At 41.7% G+C, this 23351-nt stretch overlaps 1 protein-coding gene across 4 annotated transcripts in view; it reads left to right on the top strand.

Moving 5' to 3' along the window:
* Positions 1 to 20514, top strand: part of SRPX (sushi-repeat containing protein, X-linked) — an 80052-nt gene extending 59538 nt beyond the window's left edge. For 3 of the 4 annotated variants that reach the window (XM_011975415.1, XM_011975416.1, XM_011975417.1), the window contains 6 exons: positions 4779 to 4905; positions 8934 to 9055; positions 9792 to 9971; positions 13041 to 13174; positions 15608 to 15729; positions 19943 to 20510. In XM_011975415.1, coding sequence (XP_011830805.1) covers positions 4779 to 4905; positions 8934 to 9055; positions 9792 to 9971; positions 13041 to 13174; positions 15608 to 15729; positions 19943 to 20126 — 869 coding nt within the window. In that variant the 3' untranslated portion in view covers positions 20127 to 20510. Of the gene's footprint in view, positions 1 to 4778; positions 4906 to 8933; positions 9056 to 9791; positions 9972 to 13040; positions 13175 to 15607; positions 15730 to 19942 lie in introns of all 4 variants that reach the window. The other variant, XM_011975418.1, reaches the window with a different exon arrangement.
* Positions 20515 to 23351: the final 2837 nt, after the last annotated feature.

Genomic DNA, 23351 nt, shown 5'->3' with positions numbered 1-23351 from the left:
AACCATGGACAATGAAAAACCATCAAAGGTCTTTTGACATGCAGAGAGTATCCATTTAAAATTGCTTTAACAAAAGACAATGTACAAACTTTCCTTTTTGCCCCGCTGAACAGATTGTAATAAAGTGACCAGACAACACATTTAAGTTCTAATTCTCTATCAAGGAAAACATATTTTTAAATAAATATATATGCTCCCTTATTTTTTTGTTTCCTACAGAGTAGAATAGGTGGAGATTTATTAACACAAATGAAAGTCTGGAATAAAAAATTTCGGAGTTGTAATATATGGAAATTGATGGCATACATTTCTCGTGTCCCAGCTGTCTCACAGCTGGTTTACCCAATGACCCATAGGAATGGGATCATTGCATTATTGCTGGGCTGCATTGCGTTGTTCAGTTGATGCAAACATCAGTAGGGCTAAGAATAAATGTATCCATGTATTGTTGCAAATGATGTTAAATTGTGCTAAATTCCTCCTGGGTTGACAAGTACACATTCTTTTGCAAACTTTCAGAGGCTAGTTTCAGTGTCAAAGCAACTTGTTGATTGAGATACTGATTCACTTTTTCCCTTACATGATTTGTTAGTACAAACAGAACAGGTCAACTTTTAGTGGCCCTCTCTAATATAAATGTATCACCAATGAATTTTTATTTGGGCTTCTTTCTTGTGAAGATGTTGACTTTTAGAGATGAGGTCTCATTATGTCGCCCAGGCTAGCCTCTTGCTATGTCGTCCAGGCTGGTCTTGAACTCCTGGGCTCAAGTGATCCTCCCACATTGGCCTCCTGAGTAGCTGGAGCTACAGGCATGAGCCACCACACCCGGCTATGATCATGACTTTTAAATGTGGATTTCATTGCCTCCCTTCTTGCCTCTTTTGTCTGTTTTGGAAAGTTCTCTGGATTTTTGTATGGTGCCAAACAGAGGAAACCACTTCCCAGAGCCATCCACAGAGATTACACTCTGGCTGGGGGAAGCAAACAACTGGGTGACTTTTCAATGGCCAGATTTGTTCTGCATTTGGCAGTCACTCGCTTCCTATGCCCCCTTGAAAAGAACTCTTTCTTTCTCTGTCACCAAACTCAAACTATTTTATATTTGCATCAGTGATCTGTTGCTGCACAACAGACCACCCAAAACTTAGTGGTTCCAAACAACTATGTTATTGCTCAAAGATTCTGTGGGTTGGAATGTTGGGCAGAGCTTTGTGGGGACAGCTTATCTCTGCTGTGTGTGCTAATGGCTGAGGTGACCAAGTGGAGCTGGAGGATTCAAGATGGCTTCCCTCACAGGTCTGGTACCTCAGTTGGGAAAAGTTGTACTGACTGGGGTCTGGCTGACTCTCTCTCTCTCATTTATAATTTCTCATCCTGACTACATGGCCTCTCCAGTCAATTGGACTTCTTTAGATGGCAGCTGACTTTTAACATAGTGAAAGCAGGAGGCACCAGATTCTTGGAGGGCCTGGGTCTGGAACTGGCACAGGGTCGCTTCCCTTGCATTTTATTGTTATCTGTTGGCCAAGACATTGTCCTTTTCAACCTCTTCCTTCTTTCCACTACCTACCTGGTTAGATGTGTCAAGGATTTCCAAGTAAATAGTTCAGCTTCAGCTGGGCGCTGGTGGCTCACACCTGTCATCCCAGCACTTTGGGAGGCTAAGGCAGGCAGATTGCTTGAGCCCAGGAGTTCAAGACCAGCCTGGGCAACATGGCAAAACCCTGTCTCTACAAAAATAAACAAACAAATAAATAAATAATAAAAAAATTAGTCAGGCATGGTGGTGCACGCCTGTAATCCCAGCTACTTGGGAGGCTGAAACGGGAGGATCACATGAGTCTGGGAGGTCAAGGCTGCAGTGAGTTGATATTGTACCACTGCACTCCAGCCTGGGTGACAGAGTGAGACCCTGTCTCAAAAAAAAAAGTCCAGCTTCTTAGATAAATAGTAGTTGATACAATGCAATATATTTGTTTCTCATATTTTATATGCGCAGAGAAAACTAGAGCACAGAGAAGGGAGACAGTTTATCAGATATCTCCAATGAATAAGGCAGAGAGCAGAGGCCAGAATTTTCACTGAAGGTTTCAAGATTTTTATAAACTGCAGGCATCTTAATTCAACAGGGAATAGTAATTACGTTTCTATAGTAACTTTGTTCCTTTCATTCATGGAAATGTATAACTTATAAAACGCTATTGGGGCCAAATCTGGGTAATAACAGACTTAGGTCTCTGGGGCATCAGCTGAAGGGCAGACCAGCTGGTCTCACCAGCTGAGAGAGAAGGCAGCTGCTTGAGAATGTGTCAGGATCAAGTCCTGTGGAGACTCTTCAAGGGTTCATGCGGAAGCTATGACAGGCCATCACAAAACAGTATGTGTGCAAAGGTTGGCGGAAAACACTAGGTCAGCAGCAAGCAGACATGCAAAAGGGTTTGGTTTATTAAAATAACTTCAAAATATGTAATGGCATTTAAAAATCCCAGACCACAAAGAAATTCCAAAAGAGAGGAAATGCTTCTTCCCAATCTATAAATGGGGATGCTAATAACACTGCTTAGTCTAATGGATGGTTGTGCAAATTCAGTAAACTAATATAGGGAGGATACTTAGCATGGGGTGGGCATGTAGGAAGGATTCCTCCAACATTAGTTATTATTTGTAATGATTTATTTCTTCTTGTTTCTTCTTTGGAAGAACACTGTTTCTGAAAAGCTTGGCCAGTTCAGCTGATCACGATTAGCTAGAGATAAGCTGGCTTTGGGAAACTCTGAGATTCTTCACTCAGATAACCTATCTTGGAGCCTGTGTGCTTACACTGTTAGTAGCTCTAGATACAGAAAACAAACAACAATGTATCACCCCGACATTTAGTTTACCTGACAGAGACTAAGTTGCTTTTCACTCTGACCATGCTTTTTCACTCCAAGAAAATATGGTAACACAATGTAATTTTACAGTGAAATCTATATGCTAATAAATATACTTTCTATAATGTAATTGCCAGCTCTATTTGACCAGCAGGGGGCAGTCATTATATACTTGTCTTTCTGTGAAATGTTCATCTGAATTATGAAAGTTTGTCTTCTCTCACCTATTACAGTAAAAAATTAAATTATTTTTCAAAAAAACTTAGCAACTGAGAATAGACATCTTGAATGCACTTAAGGCAGCTTCCATTTCATCATAGTATTTGTATACCTTTTAATATCCCCGAAATAGGGATGCATTTCACAATTAGGAGTGACTTAGATTCAACAAAATATGGTGGTTATTCAATTTAGGATTGGTGCATTAAGGCTGTTCAGTTCACACCCCACTGAAGCATGACATAGAATGAAAATGAATTTGGATAGCTGAAGGCAAAATGGTTTAATAAGTTATTCATAACTTCTTACCCTAAATAAAATGAGAAATTATTAGACAAGACACAGGAGAAAGTATATAAAGAATTTTACTTGGCGCATTTAGTCTCTCAAAGACATCTGTCATTCAGAATCAAAAGGACATTTAACTTTCATTAAGGCCGTACTAGCACTTAATACTTATCAGTTGATATGTAAAGTAACGTGAAGCTGAATGTCCTTAATTTGCTATGCTCTCTTTAAATACATTCTCTACCTGTTCAGAAACATTAAGTAGAATTTGCAGAAATTTGAACTTTCTCTTGTGATTTCACTTCAGCTATAAGATGAAATACAACCCAGTGTGGAGCTGACATCTTATTTACTTCGAGCCCTCATTAACCACCCATCCTTGTTATGACTATCGAGGATGTCATACCTATGACCACATAGAGAAACTACTTGAAGAAATTTGAGAGGCTTTTGGAGGTCCAGAGCCACAGTAAAACTGCTGTCCCAGAACACAAAACCATAAGTGTAGTTCAGTAGCAGTTCAAGGGGAGAATGGACCCAGACAGACCATTGCCTATTTTAAGATATTAAGCGATATGTTGATAATAGATAGCAGACAGAGAGAGAGAACTTGTTCTGGTGGCAAGTGCTCTGACTTAGATTATAATTCACAGTGCCATTATCTACATGTGTGATCTTAAATAAATTACTGAATTTCTTTGAGCCTCAGTTTGCACATCTGTAAAGTGAGAAAGTTGGGCGGCTCCTCTATACCTCCATAGCATTCACTTTTACCTTGCCTGGGGCATTGTCATTTTCTACCTCATGTTATATTTCATGTGGGGTAATGTAATCCCCCCAGTACATGGCAAATTCCCTGAAATGTCAGAAGCACATGATTCTTTTGCCTCTGTGCACCCCCAACCCCAGCAGTTGGAATGAAGCCTTGGATAAGATTGGTACTCATGAAAAATTTGTTGCCTTGAATTGAATCTGACTAGATGATAGCTAGAGTGCCTTTCTCTAATATTCCATGATGCTGTCCTCAAAGCAGGAAGTACTCACTAAAACCAAATGACTTCTAGTTTCAGCTGAGTAACTGCCATGTGGCCATCAGTAGGCAGAGTTTGGAAGCATGGGGAGGAAAGGCTGTAACTACTGAATTACCCACAGGACACCTCACAAGGCCAGTTGATTGCAGGTTTACCCTGCACATGTGAGTATTTAAACAATCTTCAAAACTTAGCAGGAGAGTAAAAGCATTATGAAGGGAGTAAAGGGGAATATATAGGATGAACAAACTCTTTGAAAATGGAGAATACCCAGAGGCTTTGGTATTTTAAACTTTGGGTGTTGAACCCCAGTTTGACTAGATATTTCTTGATGATGATGAGCATATTTTGGTTATATTTTCAGATATGGAACCTCCTAGAATCAAGTGCCCAAGTGTGAAAGAACGCATTGCAGAACCCAACAAACTGACAGTCCGGGTATCCTGGGAGACACCCGAAGGAAGGGACACAGCAGATGGCATTCTTACTGAGTAAGTGAAAGTTGGCAGATAAAATGATGTTGTCTCTTTTATGTGAGATGTTTGCTACCCAGAGTAGGGGAGTGTATATATGCTGGTCTGTTTATGCTTTCAGATGTGGTCCTCATGGTCACTACCTAATATACTATATACGTCACCTATGTATTTGTTGATTACCTGTCTTTATTATAATATGTTCACTGCTATGTCCTTAATGCCCAGAACTGTGTCTAGCACGTAGTTAGCACTCAGTAAATCCTTACTGAAGGAAAAAAGAGAAATAAGGGGTGGTGAATGATGTGATTATTATGCATTGCATGCCTGTATCAGAACATCTTGGCTGGGTGTGGTGGCTCACGCCTGTAATCCCAGCACTTTGTGAGGACAAGGCAGGTGGATCACCTGAGGTCAGGAGTTTGAGACCAGCCTGGCTAACATGGTGAAACCCTGTCTCTACTAAAAATACAAAAATTAGGCAGGTGTGGTGGCACACACCTGTAATCCCAGCTACTCGGGAGGCTGAGGCAGGAGAATCGCTTGAACCCGTGAAGCTGAGGTTACAGTGAGTCAAGATTGTGCCACCGTGCTCCAGCCTGGGTGACAGAGTGAGATGCCATCTCAAAAAAATTTTAAAAAATCTCATGTACCCAATAAATATATACCTACTACATACTCACAAAAATTAAAAATAAAATAAATTTAAAAGAAGGGGTGGTGAGAAGGGAAGGAGGAGCAGAAGGGGAAAGAGGAAGCCAGTTGGTTAATTTAGGGATAGAGTAACCCGCATTGCCTGCCCAGCCAGACCCTACTCATGCCCCCAGGCCATTACCTGCACTGGGAAGCCGTCTGTGTCTCCCAGGTGGTGCCAGAGGCTGTCGCTCTTGTGCTCTGTGAGTACAGTTTAGTGCAGAACTTTTTCACCCCTTGTTTTTTGGCTGTATTTATCTCTTTTAAAGCTTTTTAATTTATTTTTAAAACTCCTGACCATATCAGACACTTACAGATGCTTATTTAAAAAAAGGGAAGGTATCGGCCGAGCGCAGTGGCTCACGCCTGTAATCCCAGCACTTTGGGAGGCCAAGGCAGGCAAATCACGAGGTCAGGAGATCGAGACCATCCTAGCTAACACGGTGAAACCCCGTCTCTACTAAAAATACAAAAAAATTAGCTGGGCGTGGTGGCGGGTGCCTGTAGTCCCAGCTACTCGGGAGGCTGAGGCAGGAGAATGGCATGAACCCGGGAGGCAGAGGTTGCAGTGAGCCGAGATCGTGCCACTGCACTGCACTCCAGCCTGGGCGACAGAGTGAGACTCTGTCTCAAAAAAAAAAAAAAAAAAAAAAAAAGGATGGTATCTTCTGCTTTCTTCCCCACCTCTACCCCATTCTCCTGGACCAATTTCATTCATAGTTTGACATATATCTGAGTTGCTTTTTGTTGGTATGTTTGTTTTACCAACCACAATGAGAAGCACTGTTAAGAAGCTTTTAAAAATGGGTGGATCCCTTTGTGAGGGTTAGCTATGTGTTGTTCTAATCTAGCATTTGGGCCTGTATCCCTGCAACTGTTTGGTTGGCCTTCATATTCCCTGGAGACCACTACTTCACGTTAGCATGTTCATATCTGTGCCTTAAAGTTTACGGGCATATTAGAGCTTCCCACTGAGTTTTCATCTGTAGATAAAAGGATACCTCTAATTTATCTCCTGGTGATCCATAAAGCAAGAAAAGACTTTCTAGAATCCTATCAACCCAGGCTGTGCATGACAAAACATTTTTACACGATGATTAGGCAATAACAGTACATTTTCTACTGAGAGGAGGCAGGACATTTTGTTCCTACATTCCAATAATCTTCCCCCAGTGCCTCATCTAGCTTAAGTAATACTACTAGTTATGCTCTCCCATTGTAACTTCTCAAAGATAAAGTTTGACCATTAAAAAAGTATTTGCTATCACATACACATCCCACGAATCCCTTTGGAGAAAATGTAGGCAATCAGAATTGAAAAGTAAGTTGACATAATCAGGTATTGGATTTTATTTACCTTTGACCCTTCAGGGTCTAGCACAATGCCTGGCCCAGCCCCTACCACATAGTAGGTTTTTAGATTTTTGCAACTCTGACTGCTGTTGAAATCCTGTGTAATAAACACAAAACATCAAACCATCAGATGACTCTGTTTGTCTACAAGCTTTGTGAGAATATTCACCTTGCTGTTTTTGCGGGTAACTTGTGTAATATGGTTAGGAGTGTTACATTTTATTTGATTTTTTAAATTTTTTGAGACAGAGTCTCACTCACTCTGTCGCCCAGGCTGGAGTGCAGTGGCAAGATCTTGGCTGACAGCAACCTCCACCCCCCAGGTTCAAGCGATTCTCCTGCCTCAGCCTCCTGAGTAGCTGGGATTACAGGTGTGTACCACCACACCCTGCTAATTTTTGTATTTTTAGTAGAGACGGGTTTTTGCCATGTTGGCCAGGCTGGTCTTGCACACCTGACCTCGGGTGATCTGCGCGCCTCGGCCTCCCAAAGTGCTGGGATTACATTTATGAGCCACCGCACCTGGCATGATTGTTACATTTTAAAACAGCATCAAAGTACTCTCCTGTCCCTTTGTTCAAAGCAGCTGTCTGCTTCCAGGGTTCTACAGCCCAGAGGCCAGAAAGGTTTAGAGCAGGATGTGATGGGAATGCACTCCAACAGGATGAGGAGCTCAGAGAAGGCTGTCTTGTTCCCTTTACAGCTCTCACTTGGGCTCCTTGCTGCCCTGGCATTTCTCCTATGACCCCTTCCGCCATTTCCTATCCAAGCTACTGCTCTATAGCTCCCTTGTGAGGGAGAAGGTTCTAGTGTCAAGCTCTGAGATAAGTGCTTCTTGTGAGTTCCCTTATTTACTCCTTCTGTTATTTGCATGCCACAGGCGAAACAAAGTCTCAGAGAGGCTACATCTACTTATATTTGAAGTATCACTCCTCTCAGGTGTATCTGAATTTAAGTTGTGCTTTCTAAAGACCTTAAAGCATCTAAAGCCAACAGCAGCATGTCTCAAAATAGTGGGATTTCTGACATTTTCCCACGACCCCTCTCTCATACCTGGTAAACAGCCACCTCACCCACCTACATGTAAGGCTTTCCTCAATGGTGACAATGATAATACCACATGTTCATTATGAGCACATATTCTCATCATTCCCTGAACTGTAGGGAGATGGGGAATTTATATGTATATTGAAAAACAGAACATGGATTTTGATCATGCTATACTGATGGGTGTTCTCATTAGGCAGCCAAGAAAAAAGATGAAGTCACCCTAGCTGTGTGACCTTGGGCAAGTTATTTAGCCTTTTTATGCCTCAGTTTCCTCATCTGTGAAATAGAGATAATACTACCTACCTAATAGGGTTGTTGGATTAAATGAGGAGGATTACATAAATATATGCAAAATGCCTAGAACCATGCCTAACATGTAAGATTTATGTAAGTGCAAAGAACACTTTTAGTCATTATTATTGTTATCAGGATAACCAAGGAATCACAGAGAACTTGCCTTTAGGTCTCCACAGTCCCAGATAGAAAGAACAGAGAAAGTTCTAGTACACCCTGCAGGCCCAAATTGCCAGTGACTGCTTGGACTATATTCTCTAATGATTTTCCTCACAGAAAATTCCCTTGTCTTCCCAACAGTGAGGCAATTCAGGTCCCACCTGGAACAAGAGTGAGATTGAAGGAAGAGACTTGGGCCCTATATTTTTCATGCTCCCTCCTCCCTCTACCCACTTCCCCACCATTCTACCTACAGCTGGAAAAAAGTCTAAGCTTCCCAGTAGTTTGGGTCTTCCATTTTCTGGGCACAAACTGCTCTTCTAAAACAGGCTAAAGCTTAGGAGATTCTATTCTTTGAGAAATTTTTGTTCTACTTAAACTAGTCTAATTGTTGCCCCTCAGTCTCTCCATGTCCTGTAAAGAGTAGGGGGTCGTCACTTGCTTGTCAGATCCATAATGTCATCTTTCCTGTTTCTGATTTTTTTTTTCTCTCTAAGTGTCATTCTGAAAGGCCTCCCGCCAGGCTCCAACTTTCCAGAAGGAGACCACAAGATCCAGTACACAGTCTATGACAGAGCTGAGAATAAGGGCACTTGCAAATTTCGAGTTAAAGTAAGAGGTAAGAATACTGCTTATTGTGCCCCCACCCTCCCTTTAGAAGAGCAAAGGGAAGCAGGTCCTCAAGCCAGAACTCTCTCAAAAGTGCCTACTGTGGTGGGAGACTTGCCAGCTTTAGATTAGCCTCTAATGAGACTTGGAGAAGTGCCCTATCTTAATGCCTGAATTTCATGATACACATATGGATGGGCGTCAGTGTTGCCAGATTATTTAAGGAGTTCCCAGGACTAGTCTTACAGGAGCCCATAGCTGACTGTCCCGGAAGAATATTATTCAATAATTTTTCCATCCCTGAGCTTAGGTGACCAGCTGAAGCCTGTGAGTCCATCTACAACTAGGGTGAATAGGAGCCCCCTAATTTGGGCCACCAGGAGAACATGTTCTTAGTGTTCTGGAACCATTGGTATGAAAGAAAATGTTTTTAAGTCTTATTTTATGCCTGATGGTTTGGGCAACTAATTGCTAACCATCTTTACTCCTTACTCTTCTGGACTTCACTTCCTCATCTACAACACTAGGAGCTAAACCAGTTGATATCAGTGGTCTCATTGGTATGGATGGGTGACCATTGCAAGGCTCACCCACTGACCAAATAGTCATCCCTCCTCCCTCACTCATTTCACAGGCTGATGTAGAAGCCTGATTGCAAAGCTGATGCCCCTGCATCCTCACCTTTTCTGCTTACTCTGTGGATGGGAGCTCAGCACTGAGACCCCTCTGGACTTGTGTCCCTACAGTCAAACGCTGTGGCAAACTCAATGCCCCAGAGAATGGTTACATGAAGTGCTCCAGCGATGGGGATAATTATGGAGCCACCTGTGAGTTCTCCTGCATCGGCGGCTATGAGCTCCAGGGTAGCCCTGCCCGAGTATGTCAATCCAACCTGGCTTGGTCTGGCACGGAGCCCACCTGTGCAGGTATGTACGCAGCCCCTCCAGCCTGCAGCAGAACCTGTAAACCCCTTGGTTCTTGATTCCAGTGCAAGAGAGGTTTCCCTTCATAGACTCTGAGAAGTTCCTGGCCATCCCTCTTTATCTGAGTGGATGAACATAGTCCCTAGATCCCTGCCGCAGCTCATCTCATCTGTTATCCGTCTTGCTTCCGCCTATCCTCTAATTTCCCTTTCATGTCCTCTAAGGAAGAAGCTCAAGGTAGGAACCTAGGGCCAGCCTTTGGTGACATTATGAATCAGCAAAATTTGCTGTAGTTTCCTTTGTTCTAGAAATGTAAGGATCTTGTTTATAAAGCCAGTACACTGTCATGTAGAGACAATATCATACCTGCTTTGCATCACTGGCATGAATATCACATACACTTTGGGCATTTGGAATCTTTCCTCCTATGTAAAATGAAGAAAATAATACCTCATCTACCTCTTGAGTTGTTGTAAGGATTAAATTAGGTCATCTGTGGAACAGTGGAATAGAGCAGTGCCTGGTACAGGTAAAACCTTATGCCAGCTCTTATTCCTGATGAACAAAAATTGGGCTGGGTAATGAGTCTGAAACTTGGGCTAACCAGAAAATTATGGACGTATCTCTTGTTTATAGACTTCTCTTTTTCTCATTTCCTGGTACCCTTTCATCTTTATCCCTTTCTTTTAATTGAAGCCCCCATTTAGAGTTAAGTGATAGAGACACATATATACCATCAGCTAAATGCCTGAGATTCTTCAATTTCATGTGTTAAAGTAGAAAGAACACACCTATTATAGACTCCCTACCTAAGGACTTCATGCCCACCATGTTGGCATTAAGGCCTGGGGTGTGGTGTCTAACAGGCTGCTAGACCTATGTGGTCCAACATGGTAGCCACTAGCTATGTGTGGCTACTAAGCACTTGAAATGAGGCTATTCTGAATTGAGATATGCTATAAGTGTAAAGTATATACCAATTTCAAAATCTTAGTGTGAAAAAGAATATAAAGTATCTTAATTTTTTATATTGATTACATGTTGAAATGAAATATTTTGGATATATTGGGTTAAATAAAACATAAAGTCATTTCTACCTATCTCTTTATACTTTTTCTTTTTGTTTGTTTGTTTGAGCTGGAGTCTCACTCTGTCGCCCAGGCTAGAGTGCAGTGGCGCGATCTTGGCTCACTGCAACCTCTGCCTCCTGGGTTCAAGTGATTCTCCTGCCCCAGCCTCCTGAGTAGCTGGGACTACAGGTGCGTGCCACCACGCCTGGCTAATTTTTTGTATTTTTAGTAAAGGTGGGGTTTCACCGTGTTAGCCAGGATGTTCTCGGTCTCCTGACCTCATGATCTGCCCGCCTCGGCCTCCCAAAGTGCTGAGATTACGGGTGTGAGCCACTACCCCCAGTCTCTTTACACTTTTTTAATGAGGCAACTAGAAAATTTAAGATTAAACATAGTGGCTTACATTGTATTTCTTTTGACCAGAGCTATCCTAGACTCTGAGCCCCTGGGGCAGGGAAGAGGGCAGGAACTGGGTATCACTCAGTGTGACATCCTAGTACCTAGCGTAGAGCGTGGCACATGGCAGGCACTCAGTATATAATGGCTGAATGAATTTATGTGTGAATGAACAGATACTTCAATGCAAACCTAAAATGTGAATTATGAAAACCAAGATTATAAATCATACATGGCATCTACTAGTTTTTCTCATATTATTTCTTCTTTGGAGCTAAGCCTTTTGTTTGCTTATCTATATAACATCCTTCATTGACCTTGAACAGCTGGAATTAGTTGTCATGTATTTGCTTAAAGGGAAGACCTATTATAAAACTGCCTTGTCCCATGTCCTCTATGCCTGTGTTGCTTGCTCTGTGGCCTTTGTGTCCCACATTGCTTTGTCCCTTCTGCACCAAAGAGGCAGACTTCAGAGATTCTGAGCCATTCCAAAGCCAGCCTGGCCATTGCCCATTCTCTTACCCTTCTGCCTCTCTGCACCCCTTTCCCTAGCAGATACTATGGTGCTTGGCCCATATGCCTTTCACATTCGCATCTATGTTCAAAAGGCTACTTACTGCAATTAACTGGGTCTCTCTGTCTGAGAGCGTATTTTCCCTGGCTATGAAAGCACTGTCAGCCCATGCACAGAGCCAGCCTGAAGTGATGGAGAGCTAGTGCCCCAGAAGCAGCCCTCAACAATGATGGAGCAATTGTATAAATACTCCAGTTCCCTCCAGTGGGTTAATTCTGGAGGTATGTTGTATATCATCTCCTAGAGTTCCCCAGTGGGAGTGAGTTCCAAATGCCCACAGCAACAACTTGCTTGATAACCAACTGGTATTGTTTTCTTTGCCTCACTGTCTCACTTCCTGACATAGGCAGAATAATGGTCCACCAAAGATGTCCACATCCTAATCCCCAGAACCTGAGAATATGTTACCTTACATGAAAAAAGGGACTTTACAGATGTAATTAAGTTAAGGATTTTGAGATGGGAAGAGTATCTTGGAATACCCAGTGGGCCCAATATAATCACAAGCCTTCTTATATAAAGGAGGCAGAACTGTGTCAGAGTCATAGAAAGAGATGATAGAAGGAGAGATCAGAGAGAAGAGAGATTTGAAGATACTACACTGCTATCTTTGAAGATGGAGGAAGGGACTACTAGCCAAGGAATGAAGGTGGCCTCTCGATGCTGAAAAAGACAAGAAATCAGATTCTCCCCTAGAACCTCCACGGGAACATAGCCCTGCCAACACCTTGATTTTAGCTCCATGAGGCCAGGATCTTTTCGATCCTGACCTGCAGCATCTAAAATAATAAGTTTGTATTATGTTAAGTCACTAGGTTTATGGTGATTTGTTACAGCAGCAAGAGGAAATGAATATACTTCCTCACTCCTCCACAAGTGCTTCTTGGGACCGCCTCCCAAATAAACTACTTACACTTGAATCCTTATCTCAGGGTTTAATTCTTACACAAATGGTCCTGTGTGTCATCACAGGCTCTGTTGAGCCAGAACAAGCAGAAGGTTTCTGACCCATGTGGCCATTTCTGATTACAGCCATGAACGTCAATGTGGGCGTCAGAACGGCAGCTGCACTTCTGGATCAGTTTTATGAGAAAAGGAGACTCCTCATTGTGTCCACACCCACAGCCCGAAACCTCCTTTACCGGCTCCAGCTAGGAATGCTGCAGGTGAGTCCTCGAGGCAGGGCCGAGGTGGCAGGGAGACCTTTAACAGGAAGGGCCCAGCCATTTCACTAAAAGCAAAGGCCAGATTCAGTGCCTAATCCACTTACAGTGAGTTTCAGGAACTGACACTTTAGAGCTACCACCATTCATTTCTGGTTCTGGGCCATAACCTGATTAGCATTGACTCCTTAGAGTTAACCCAATCGTTTTCCAACTAATGAGGTTGCCTGTCTTCACCAATAAGTCTAATTGACATACTGTCCAGGCCTAGCCACAGAACAATTGTCTTTGCTGAACCTGTCCAGGATATGCCTGGCTGAAAGCAATCAATTAGCTGCCTGCCCAAAAGGCTGGCCCAAGAGATGAAAGGAATCCAGGAGCCCTCAGTCCCCACATTTTTCCCAGGGAATTTCTTTGACTCTCAGAGGGTGACAGCCATTTTTTTTAGCACAGTGGTTCTCAACGTGTGATCCATGGACTGGACCAGCAGCATCAGCATCACCTGGGAGCTTGATAGACATGCCAATTCTCAGGGCCCCTCCCAGACCCACTGTGTCAGAATCTACACTTTTAACAAAATCTCCAGGTGATTCCTAAGCACTCTAAAGTTTGACGGGCACTTTTCTGGGAAATATGTCCTTCTCAACTATGTAAATTTTGTAGCTACTAAATGAGCAACCAGCATCTTGGGTATGTGGGGAAGGATGACTAGAAACTATAAGGATCAAACTAGAAGTTGCTTGCTTTTGTCCTGAAGCTGGTTTGCAAAAGAGTGGCCAACTTCACTGAATACTAAAGAGGCAGGATGTATGCTGTGCCATGGATACAGTGCTGCACATTTTTTTTGAGAATATTTTATTCATTTGTTACAGTGGATAGAACTAAGTGCTTAAAACAGTCTTGATTTAATCAAGGGCTACAATTTACTCCTCATGTCAGCATTAATAAAATATATAATAATAAGTCTCTTTTCACTCTTCCCACGTACTTGAAGAATTGCCTATGAACTCTGAAGAGCCATATAAAATTTTTGTGAGCTTCCTTAATAGTAACCAAATTCATTGCATCCTTACCCCCGTTCCCCACCAGCTTACCTCCCCTTGTATCTCCTTGTCCAAGCCAGGGGCCTGCTCTTCAGAAAAGACAAGCTTATACTTCTCTCTTTTGTGGGAAATTGGCATTGCAGGCTATATTCCACGATCATGCATTTCCTCATCCGTTCTTATTCCATAGGAAAATGAATTAAGTCAAACAACTCGCTTTTCCTCTGTGTCAGCAAACTATAGTGACCCATGACTAGTTTCGGTAAATTAACTTTTATTGGACACAGTCACACTAATTCATTTGTGCATGATCTACAACTGCTTTTGCACTACAATGATGGAGTGAAGTGATTAGGACAGAGGCCATCCAACCTTGCCAAGCCTGAAATACTCTCTGGCCCTTTACAGAGAAAGATTGCCGTCATTGCTCTAGTCTGTCCCATCCCTTCAGACACTTGCTAACTTAACAACTGGTTGGATAAGATATTTAATATCAAGATGTTTTGGTGTGACCTCCTCTTCCAAATATACTTACGTTTGCATTTTAACCAGAGCCTTCAAAGAAAGGTTTGGTTGACATAGGCATTTCAGTGAGAGTAATACAAAAGCCTATTTCTAACTTTTGAAACTTCTCAACCAGTTCTGTAACTTCATGTAGGGACGTTTCAGTGGAATTTTGGTAAAACATATTTGATGTTTTCATCTTTCAAGACTTCAAAATTTCTTTTCCCATTTAGCCAAATTCATCATATTTGTCTTACATTACTTTTTCTTAATTTTTTATTTTTATTGCCATTGCCATTCCTGATGAGCCCTGCTGACACGTGGTTGACTGGGCCACATTCCCAAGGTTCTTGGCAAGAGCCAGCTTAGAGGCTTGGAACCTTTTATCCTCTTTTCCCCTGGGATTGGGTGTGGAGGGCATAGGGCAGGGGAGTGTGGAGAGTGGAAACAGAGCAGGGAAGTGGACTCTGGAAATAGAGTAGTCTTCTGTCCTTGCAAAGAAAAAGTTAGAATCCTCTGGGGTGGTCTTGGACACTTTTTAGGAAATTTGACTCACTCAAGGTCTCACCCTGTCTGGAAATACATAGACTGCCCTTTTGCTTAGGTTTTCAAAATCCCACTGTCAAGCCATATCGGAATGATTCCTCCAGGAAAGGTATTTAGGTTTTATAGCCACGAGCTTAACCCCAATTTCTCATCTGTTTTCAGTACAGTTCAGAGTGAGCAAATAAAGTTCCAGAGACAGGCCAGTGCTACTTCTGTCGGTTTCTAGTTTGATAAGGATGTCTTTTTTCACCATGCTCATACCTCCCCTGTTGGGTTTTCTTTTTCCCAGCAAGCACAATGTGGCCTTGCTCATACCTCCCCTGTTGGGTTTTCTTTTTCCCAGCAAGCACAGTGTGGCCTTGATCTTCGACACATCACCGTGGTGGAGCTGGTGGGTGTGTTCCCGACTCTCATTGGCAGGATAGGCGCAAAGATTATGCCTCCAGCCCTAGCGCTGCAGCTCAGGTAGGGGAAATTTCTGTTCTTAAATCTTATCCCCTATGAATGCACTTTTAACTGATTAGGTTCCCTGGTTTCTTTCTATTCAGGATGGAGTTCAGGCAACCTTCAATGTTTAATTGCTTTTATTCTGGGAGTGTTATAACCATGCTGATCAGTATGTTGCTGTTTGTTCAAATAAATCGTGCAATGGGTAATTACCAGTGTTTTCTTTCTTACCCTCTCCAACCAACCGTTTTTGCTTCGCGCACATGTGTGTGTGTGTGAGAGTGTGTGTGTGTGTGTGTGTGTGTGTGTGGTTGGTGGAGGAAGGATGGCTAGGAGAGGAGGACCTGAAAAAAAGACTTAAGCAATCCTTGGTCTTATTAGAAAAGTACGCATCCAATTAGTCTTTCCAGGCTTGGTCTCTTTTTTCTCCATTCTTGCAGAACACTTGTTCATACCTCTGTTTTAACAATTATGTTTTACTTTCATAACCCTTACAAAGTTGGAACCGTGGATTTTAGTCTCCGAATAATGATGTATTAAAGAAGCAGAATTCAACAACCAAAAGATAGTTTCAGAATAACCCAAATTTCTGCTTGCATCTCTTGACCACTGTAAAATGGATAATTAGACTAAAGCAAAACTCCTTAAAATCTTCCTTTCTCACCCAGCCTTTTCAAAACCCATTCAGAAAATTCTGCAACAAGTTTTAAAAAATCATTGACACAGGATATGAGCAAGTAGTACTAAATAAGCAACAGCTTCAAAAAACCTACTTTGAGAATATTCACCATAAATATTTAGATATCAACACAACTCTCTGTCTTAAGTTTTGTACAGTTCAACTTGAAATAAGAGGATTCATGAGTTCTCTTTAGTCGACTGATGAATGGAGAAGGCTGGGTACACTCATGTGCTTTTCTTTTTGTTATATTTTACTGCATTTGCATGTAGCACCTCCCCATACCGACTTTTGACATCAGTAGCAGAGCTTTCAAATGTTTGCTACTCGGTACCTAGCACAGTACCTGGCACCATGTTGGCGCTAAGTGGAGTAAACGACTCAAAATTTCATTGAAACAGCCTTACTATTTCCAGAGTTGATAACAGCTTTTAAAAGTATATTGTATATTTACAGTTAGTGTACAAATACTTCAAGTTGAACTGTACAAAACTTAAGACAGAGAGTTGTGTTGATATCTAAATATTTATGGTGAATATTTTCAAAGTAGGTTTTATGAAGCTGTTGCTTATTTAGTACTACTTGCTCATATCCTGTGTCAATGATTTTTTAAAACTTGTTGCAGAATTTTCTGAATGGGTTTTGGATTGAATGTGTCTGTATGTGTGTCATCTTCATAAAATCTTGTTGTGCTTTTAAACTGTTGAATCTACTTGAAGAACAGAAAAATGCGATTAAAAAATACTTGCCATTCAGATTGTATATGTTGGGGCTGCCATAGACTTCTATAGGCAGAAGATGATTTTAAATACATTATATGGTGGTTCTCAAACTTTTAGCCTCCATCAGAATCTCCTGGAGGGCCTGTTACAATACGTATTGCTGGAGTCTGCACTGTAGGCTGTAAACTGCGTTTCTGATTCAGTAGGTCTCTGGTTATACCCGATAATATGCATCTCTAATGAGCTCCCAAAAGATCACATGGTGAGGACCACTGGCCTAGTTTTTTACCGAAAGCTTTACAGTTTTGAAATAGAACTTTTGCCCAGCAGCCTTCAAGAAAAGGGCCAATCTCTATTTTGCAGCTGGATGATAGTCCAGGTAAAAGTCATGCAGAAATGATCACTCAGGTGCATTACCTAATGGATTCTGTGTCAGGCCGGCATGCCTGTGTTATCAGACATATCAGTGAGAAACAAAGAGCTTGGCAGAACTTTTTCCCTTTGAATTGGAAAGGTTTTTTTAGACACCTTGGAGTCTACTGCAGAGGAAAAAAGATGATTTAGGCAAAGAATGGGAAGCGAAAGAGGAGAAGGAAAAGCATAATGCCTGCATAATCTAAAAATTATTTTGTCTGGCTGTAAGACTATTTTCAAATAGCGCTGAGGCCATGATAAAACCCTTGAAGGGAGTCAACAGAAAGAAGAGACTGGGTCCCTGGGGTTGCAGGGTCACCACCTACCTTCTTCCTTGCCCTCATTTCTTTTTTATCTGGAGGTATGATCTGATTCATGCTTTCCAGAGGAATTTTCCAGCAATCTCAAGGAAGACGGGGACCAAGAAAGCCATAATTTCTATACCCACATTATTCTTTGAGTCTACAGTGTTCCCTGGAAGATTTTCCAGGAAGAACTCCTTCTAATCTGACGACAGAAACGTATGTAACTCAGACATACTGTCGGCATCGCACCTCATCCCCGATTTTGTGTGGTGTTTGATCATTCATCCCCAAGATTTCTGTGGTCTTTCGGCCCTAGTGGGATGCATTCCTGTGGCTGCTGCTAGCCTGCTGATCCAACCACTCAGCTCTTCCCATGACAGTTTTCCCCCTTTACATTCTGTGTCAATCAAGGCACAAGACTTACACAGGAATGTGTGTGGTAGCAGATGGTGGCACCGTGGTGGTGGTGTGTGTGGGGGGGTTTCCCATCCTAGTCTCACAAGCACTATAAAAAAAAATGAATGCTCCAATTTCTTATTGGTCACCCTTTCCCACAGGCTTCAGCCACCATATTCCCTATTCCTCTGTTTCCTGAGAGCTCCCTGTGCCAGAACTCTTCCATGCTCCCAAAAGTAAACTCAATACCCTTCCTCTTAAAGATGCAGAGCATTTTATCTCTTCATTCACACCCTACTTTGCAGCCTACATTCGCGTGTTCGGAACTCATTAATGCACTTTGCAGTCATCTACTTCTTAGCTCCCCTCTTAGCACTGCAGGAAACCTGGCAGAGGCACTGTCATGTCCTCTTTTTTTGCATTTCTAGTCACTGGGAGTGAATTTGCGATTTAGCTTCCCACTGGGATAAAATACAAATTATTCCCTTCTTCCTTGAAACTCCCTCTTAAAAGGCAGAAAAATGTAGTTTGTGTTTTATGTAATGATTTTTTAACCTTGATCTGTTTGTATGAGGAAAACGTATTTCACTTTACATCCAGATGACAGTGTATATTCTGCCTCATACACAATCTCAAAATATCTAAACTGAAAAAAAAAAAAAATCTGGAGAAGAGAGTGAGTGGGCTCATTTGTTCATTGGGCTCAGCTTATCTGTTTGTTTGCTTTCTCTAGCTATTCTCATCAAATATGTTTGTGTTGATATGAAAATCATATTTTTTAGTTTAAATTCTAGTGTGGTAGAGCAGAAAGAACACCAGACACTTGAAACCACTTCATATTCTTTTTTGGAGTTATTTGGGGTACAAATTATGATTAACCAAGTCAGAATACATGGGGTATAGACCAAGCTCAATCCCTTATAACTCTGTAGTCCTGAGCTGGCCACTGAATAGGCCAGAACTATCATGCTGGGAAATGATGTCAATCAGCTTTACCTAGCCCAGAGTTTCTCAGCCTTGGCACTATTGCTATATGGGGATAGATAATTCTTTGTTTGGCGGGGAGAGTTGGCTGTGCATTGCAGGATGTTTAGCAGCATTCCTGGCCACTACCCACTAAATGCCAGTCACATCTTCACTCTCCACTGTGACAACCAAAAATATCTCCAGACATGGCCAAATTTCCCCTGGGAGCGGGGAGCAAAATCACCCCTGTTCATAATCACTGACTTAGTCCTAGTGTGTATGTGGTCATGCAACACTAGTCAGCAAATGTGGGTTTGGGGTTGATTCCAAACTTGGGTTGATTCCAATTTAATGAAAAAAAATCTGTTAGCCTTGTATGCACCTTGTACCAAATGTTGGTATATGGCATCATTGTAGGCTGGAAGTCTTCCTGACTATAATCTAAAACTAAAGCAGTGCTTTTCAAACTCTCATGTCCATACCAGTCATCTGGGGATCTTGATAATAATGCAGATACTAATTCAGTAGGTTTGGGGTGGGGCATGGGAGTCTCCATTTCTAGCAAGTTCTCATGTGATGCTGCTGGTCCAAGGGTCACAGTTTGAGTAGACAGGGTCTAAAGGATGATTCAGTCCTTCATGGTATCAAAGCTTTCTCTGCACACGGTCACAGGAGGGCTCTGGTTGACCCACCAGGACCCTTGGAAGTCATGGTTTGACTTAGTCTCCTCTTTTCTTTGTCTGCCGCAGGCTGTTGCTGCGAATCCCACTCTACTCCTTCAGTATGGTGCTAGTGGATAAGCATGGCATGGACAAAGAGCGCTATGTCTCCCTGGTGATGCCTGTGGCTCTGTTCAACCTGATTGACACTTTTCCCTTGAGAAAAGAAGAGATGGTCCTACAAGCCGAAATGGGCCAGACCTGTAACACCTGACATGATGGTTCCTCTCTTGGCGGTTCCTCTCTTGGCTGTTCCTCTTCATTGTCTACATAGTGACATGCACATGGGAAAGCCTTAAAAATATCCTTGATGTACAGATTTTTATTTGTAATTTTTAAAGTCTATTTTATTATGAGCTTTCTTTGCACTTAAAAATTAGCATGCTGCTTTTTGTACTTGGAAGTGTTTCAAAAAACTTAAATGACTGTATTTACTCTTTCTAACTTTCTTTACTCCATCATGGCTGGTTGATTTTGTAGAGAAATTAGAACCCATAACCATACACGGGCTATCAACATGTTATTCAATGTGATACCTAACTCTTTTCTATTTTGTTTTTTAAATAAGACTTTTATTAATAAAATGTTTTGGAGCAAATTTAGTAGAACTCACTTTGTTTATCAAGCACCAGCCATACTTGTTCAGTGTGGTCAGTGGTTTCAGGGTTGTGATCCTTAGTGGTGTTTTAAGAATGGAAAAAAATTTAATTAGTCTTTTAAGGAGCTCTGCTGAGCTGGGAGAGAGCTGAGCTGTTGGGTGTTCAAGTAGCCAATTAAAGCCACAAGCTGAAAATGAAAGAGCTAAGCCTTCAGTCATAGTGATGGAACAAGCAAGAGTCTAAAACCAGAGGAAGCATCAACTTCACTGTTCCATTTTCCCCTGTGGGACAGCACACTGGTCAAGATTCAAGTGGAGCAGCACAGATGTGGGGTCATCTTTCTATTGAGGGAGACTCGAACAAAAGGCTCTGGCAGTTTTACAGACCCTGGAGTCATGTGGTGGGGTAGGAGTGGAAAAGTCCTGGGTACTGAGGCAGAGTGAAGGAAAGTATCTTCAAAATTTTCCCCTTTTCCTTACCCCATAAGATCTCAGCAGAGGAACCTGAAGACCTCTTACCCAAGGCCTCAGATAAAGGGCCTAGAAATGAAAGCACAGGGCTAGGAATGTAAATATGTGAAAGAGTGTGATTGGCCAGGGGGTCTGAGTCTTTGACTGCAACACCCCACAGAGACTGCCATATGACTGGCTATGCACCAAATCTGGTGTGTGGAGGGCAGCTTTTCCGGTGAAGCCTACCAGGTAAAGTGTTTATCATCACCTAGGGTCAGGCCTGAAAAATCACATATTGGTTTTTAACCAGTAGCCAGACTCCTCAATTCTCCCATGCAAACCTTGAAGTTTTTCCTCCATTTTCAGAATATCAGTTTGGTTCAAAATCTATTCCTAAACAAAATAACTAAGTGAATGATATTTCCCGCTGATTTCCCACTGAAAATCTTGCAGAAGTTTTCTATGTACCTTTTGGACCTTATAGAAACAATAGATAAATTCTAACATGCAGAGATTTAACACAGAAAGCAGATTTAACAAATTTTTTTTTTTTAAATATGAGGCAGGGCCATTGCTGAACTGCCAATAGGTTTACACTCTATTTACAAACTTGATTTTGTTTACAAAGCATACTAGAAGCCACTTTTTGACTTGTGTCTTCTTCAGATATATCAGAAAGGTCAATGGCATGGCCCATAGAGGAATGTCAAATAGTGACCAATTGGAAACCATGAAAAGTTCGAGAGGGCTGGGAAGAGGGTGAGGGATAAAAGACTACCAATTGGGTTCAGTATACACTGCTCAGGTGATGGTTGCACCAAAATCTCACAAATCACCACTAAAGAACTTCCTCATGTAACCAAATAACCACATGTTCTCCAAAAACTTATGGAAATAAAAGGAAAAAAGAAAAGTTCAAGAGATCATTTGTCACAATTAAGCAAGCATACATCTGCCTCTACATGTGTTAACGCTCTCTTGTCTTTGACAAGTCAGCCTGTGCCCTTTGCCCCATATCCTGAAAGGTTCAAGCCTTGAAGATGCGCTGACATTTAAGGAACTACTTGGATTTCTTCAAACCAATTTACCTGATGACTTGGAATATTGCAAGCACTTTTCCCAACAAGATCAACAGACTATTTGAAGATCAATGAATGCACTATGGTATTTTAAAAATAAATACCCTGCATTAAAATTTGGGGACATTTCTAAAGATTAATTAATAGCCTTTCTCCAGAGAACCGGTTTCCCACTGGAAATCTTGCAGAACTTTTCTATGCACCTTTTGGACCTCATAAAAACAAACAAACAAAAACACAATTCTTAGTTCTGCTTGCTCACAGTTTGGTACTGCAGAACTTCTACCATGCATGTGTGTGTGTGTGTGTGTGTGTGTGTGTGTGTGTGTGTGTAGGGAAGAGGGATGCAGTTAAACGGGCTGAATTCAAATGGAAAACTGTCTCCAGTAGATGACAGCTGAAATCTCAGTTCAGTTCTTTTAAACTTAGTTGGACTGCTTGGAATCTGCCTCCACTCCTAGTCTGCACATGTATGGTTTGGTGATCAATCAGAAATTTAGGCAGCCTACATACAGAATTTAGGGATCCCCTTGTCAGACTCTCTCCTTTCTGAGATTTTCCTTCTCACTCTTCAGTTGCTATGGTCGCCCTTACTGTCTCCTCAGGTTTGTTAAGCCAGTAAGACTACAGACTTTCTGTCTTCATTTAAGCCTCCCCTACCTTCAACCGCAGCATGGTGCATACTACAACCTGCCCTTAGGCAAAATTTTTTTAAAAAACCCTGATGATTAATCAAGTTTATTTGCCTTCCAAGTGATGACTGCACTCCGGTATCTGTCTGCTTTTTGGCCTCTCTCCAATGTCTTCAGGTAGTGTGTGCATATATAAATATATACCTATATATTTATATATAATATGTACACACATACATATATTTATATGTATTTTATGTATATATAAAATACATATAATGTATTTAAAAAAATTTTTGCCTAAGGGCAGATTGTAGTGTGTATATAGTGTGTATATATATGTAGAAGGTGGAAGAGTCTATCTAATCCATTCACAGGGAACTTTTTTTTTTTGCAGATTTACCTCTACAAACTCTCAACTCTTGAGCTTAGATCATTGGCATGGGCAATGAAGGAGAGGAAAGGCAGTGCACATTGAAGCAAGGATTAATGCTCAGGATGTTGATACCTATACTCTTCCTGCAGTAAAAATTACCCCAAAAATCAGTGTCTTAAGACAACAAACATATTATCTCTCACAATTTCTGTGGGTCAGGGATTTGGGAGCAACTTAGCTGGCCTATTCTGGCTTGGAGTCTCTCTTGAGATTGCTGTCATATCTTGGCTGGGGCCGCAGT

The sequence above is a fragment of the Mandrillus leucophaeus genome, unplaced genomic scaffold (assembly GCF_000951045.1).
Source record: "Mandrillus leucophaeus isolate KB7577 unplaced genomic scaffold, Mleu.le_1.0 Scaffold1553, whole genome shotgun sequence".
NCBI classification, from domain to species: domain Eukaryota; kingdom Metazoa; phylum Chordata; class Mammalia; order Primates; family Cercopithecidae; genus Mandrillus; species Mandrillus leucophaeus.
Note: the sequence above shows the minus strand (reverse complement) of the source record. Positions and strands in the feature narration are given on the sequence as shown.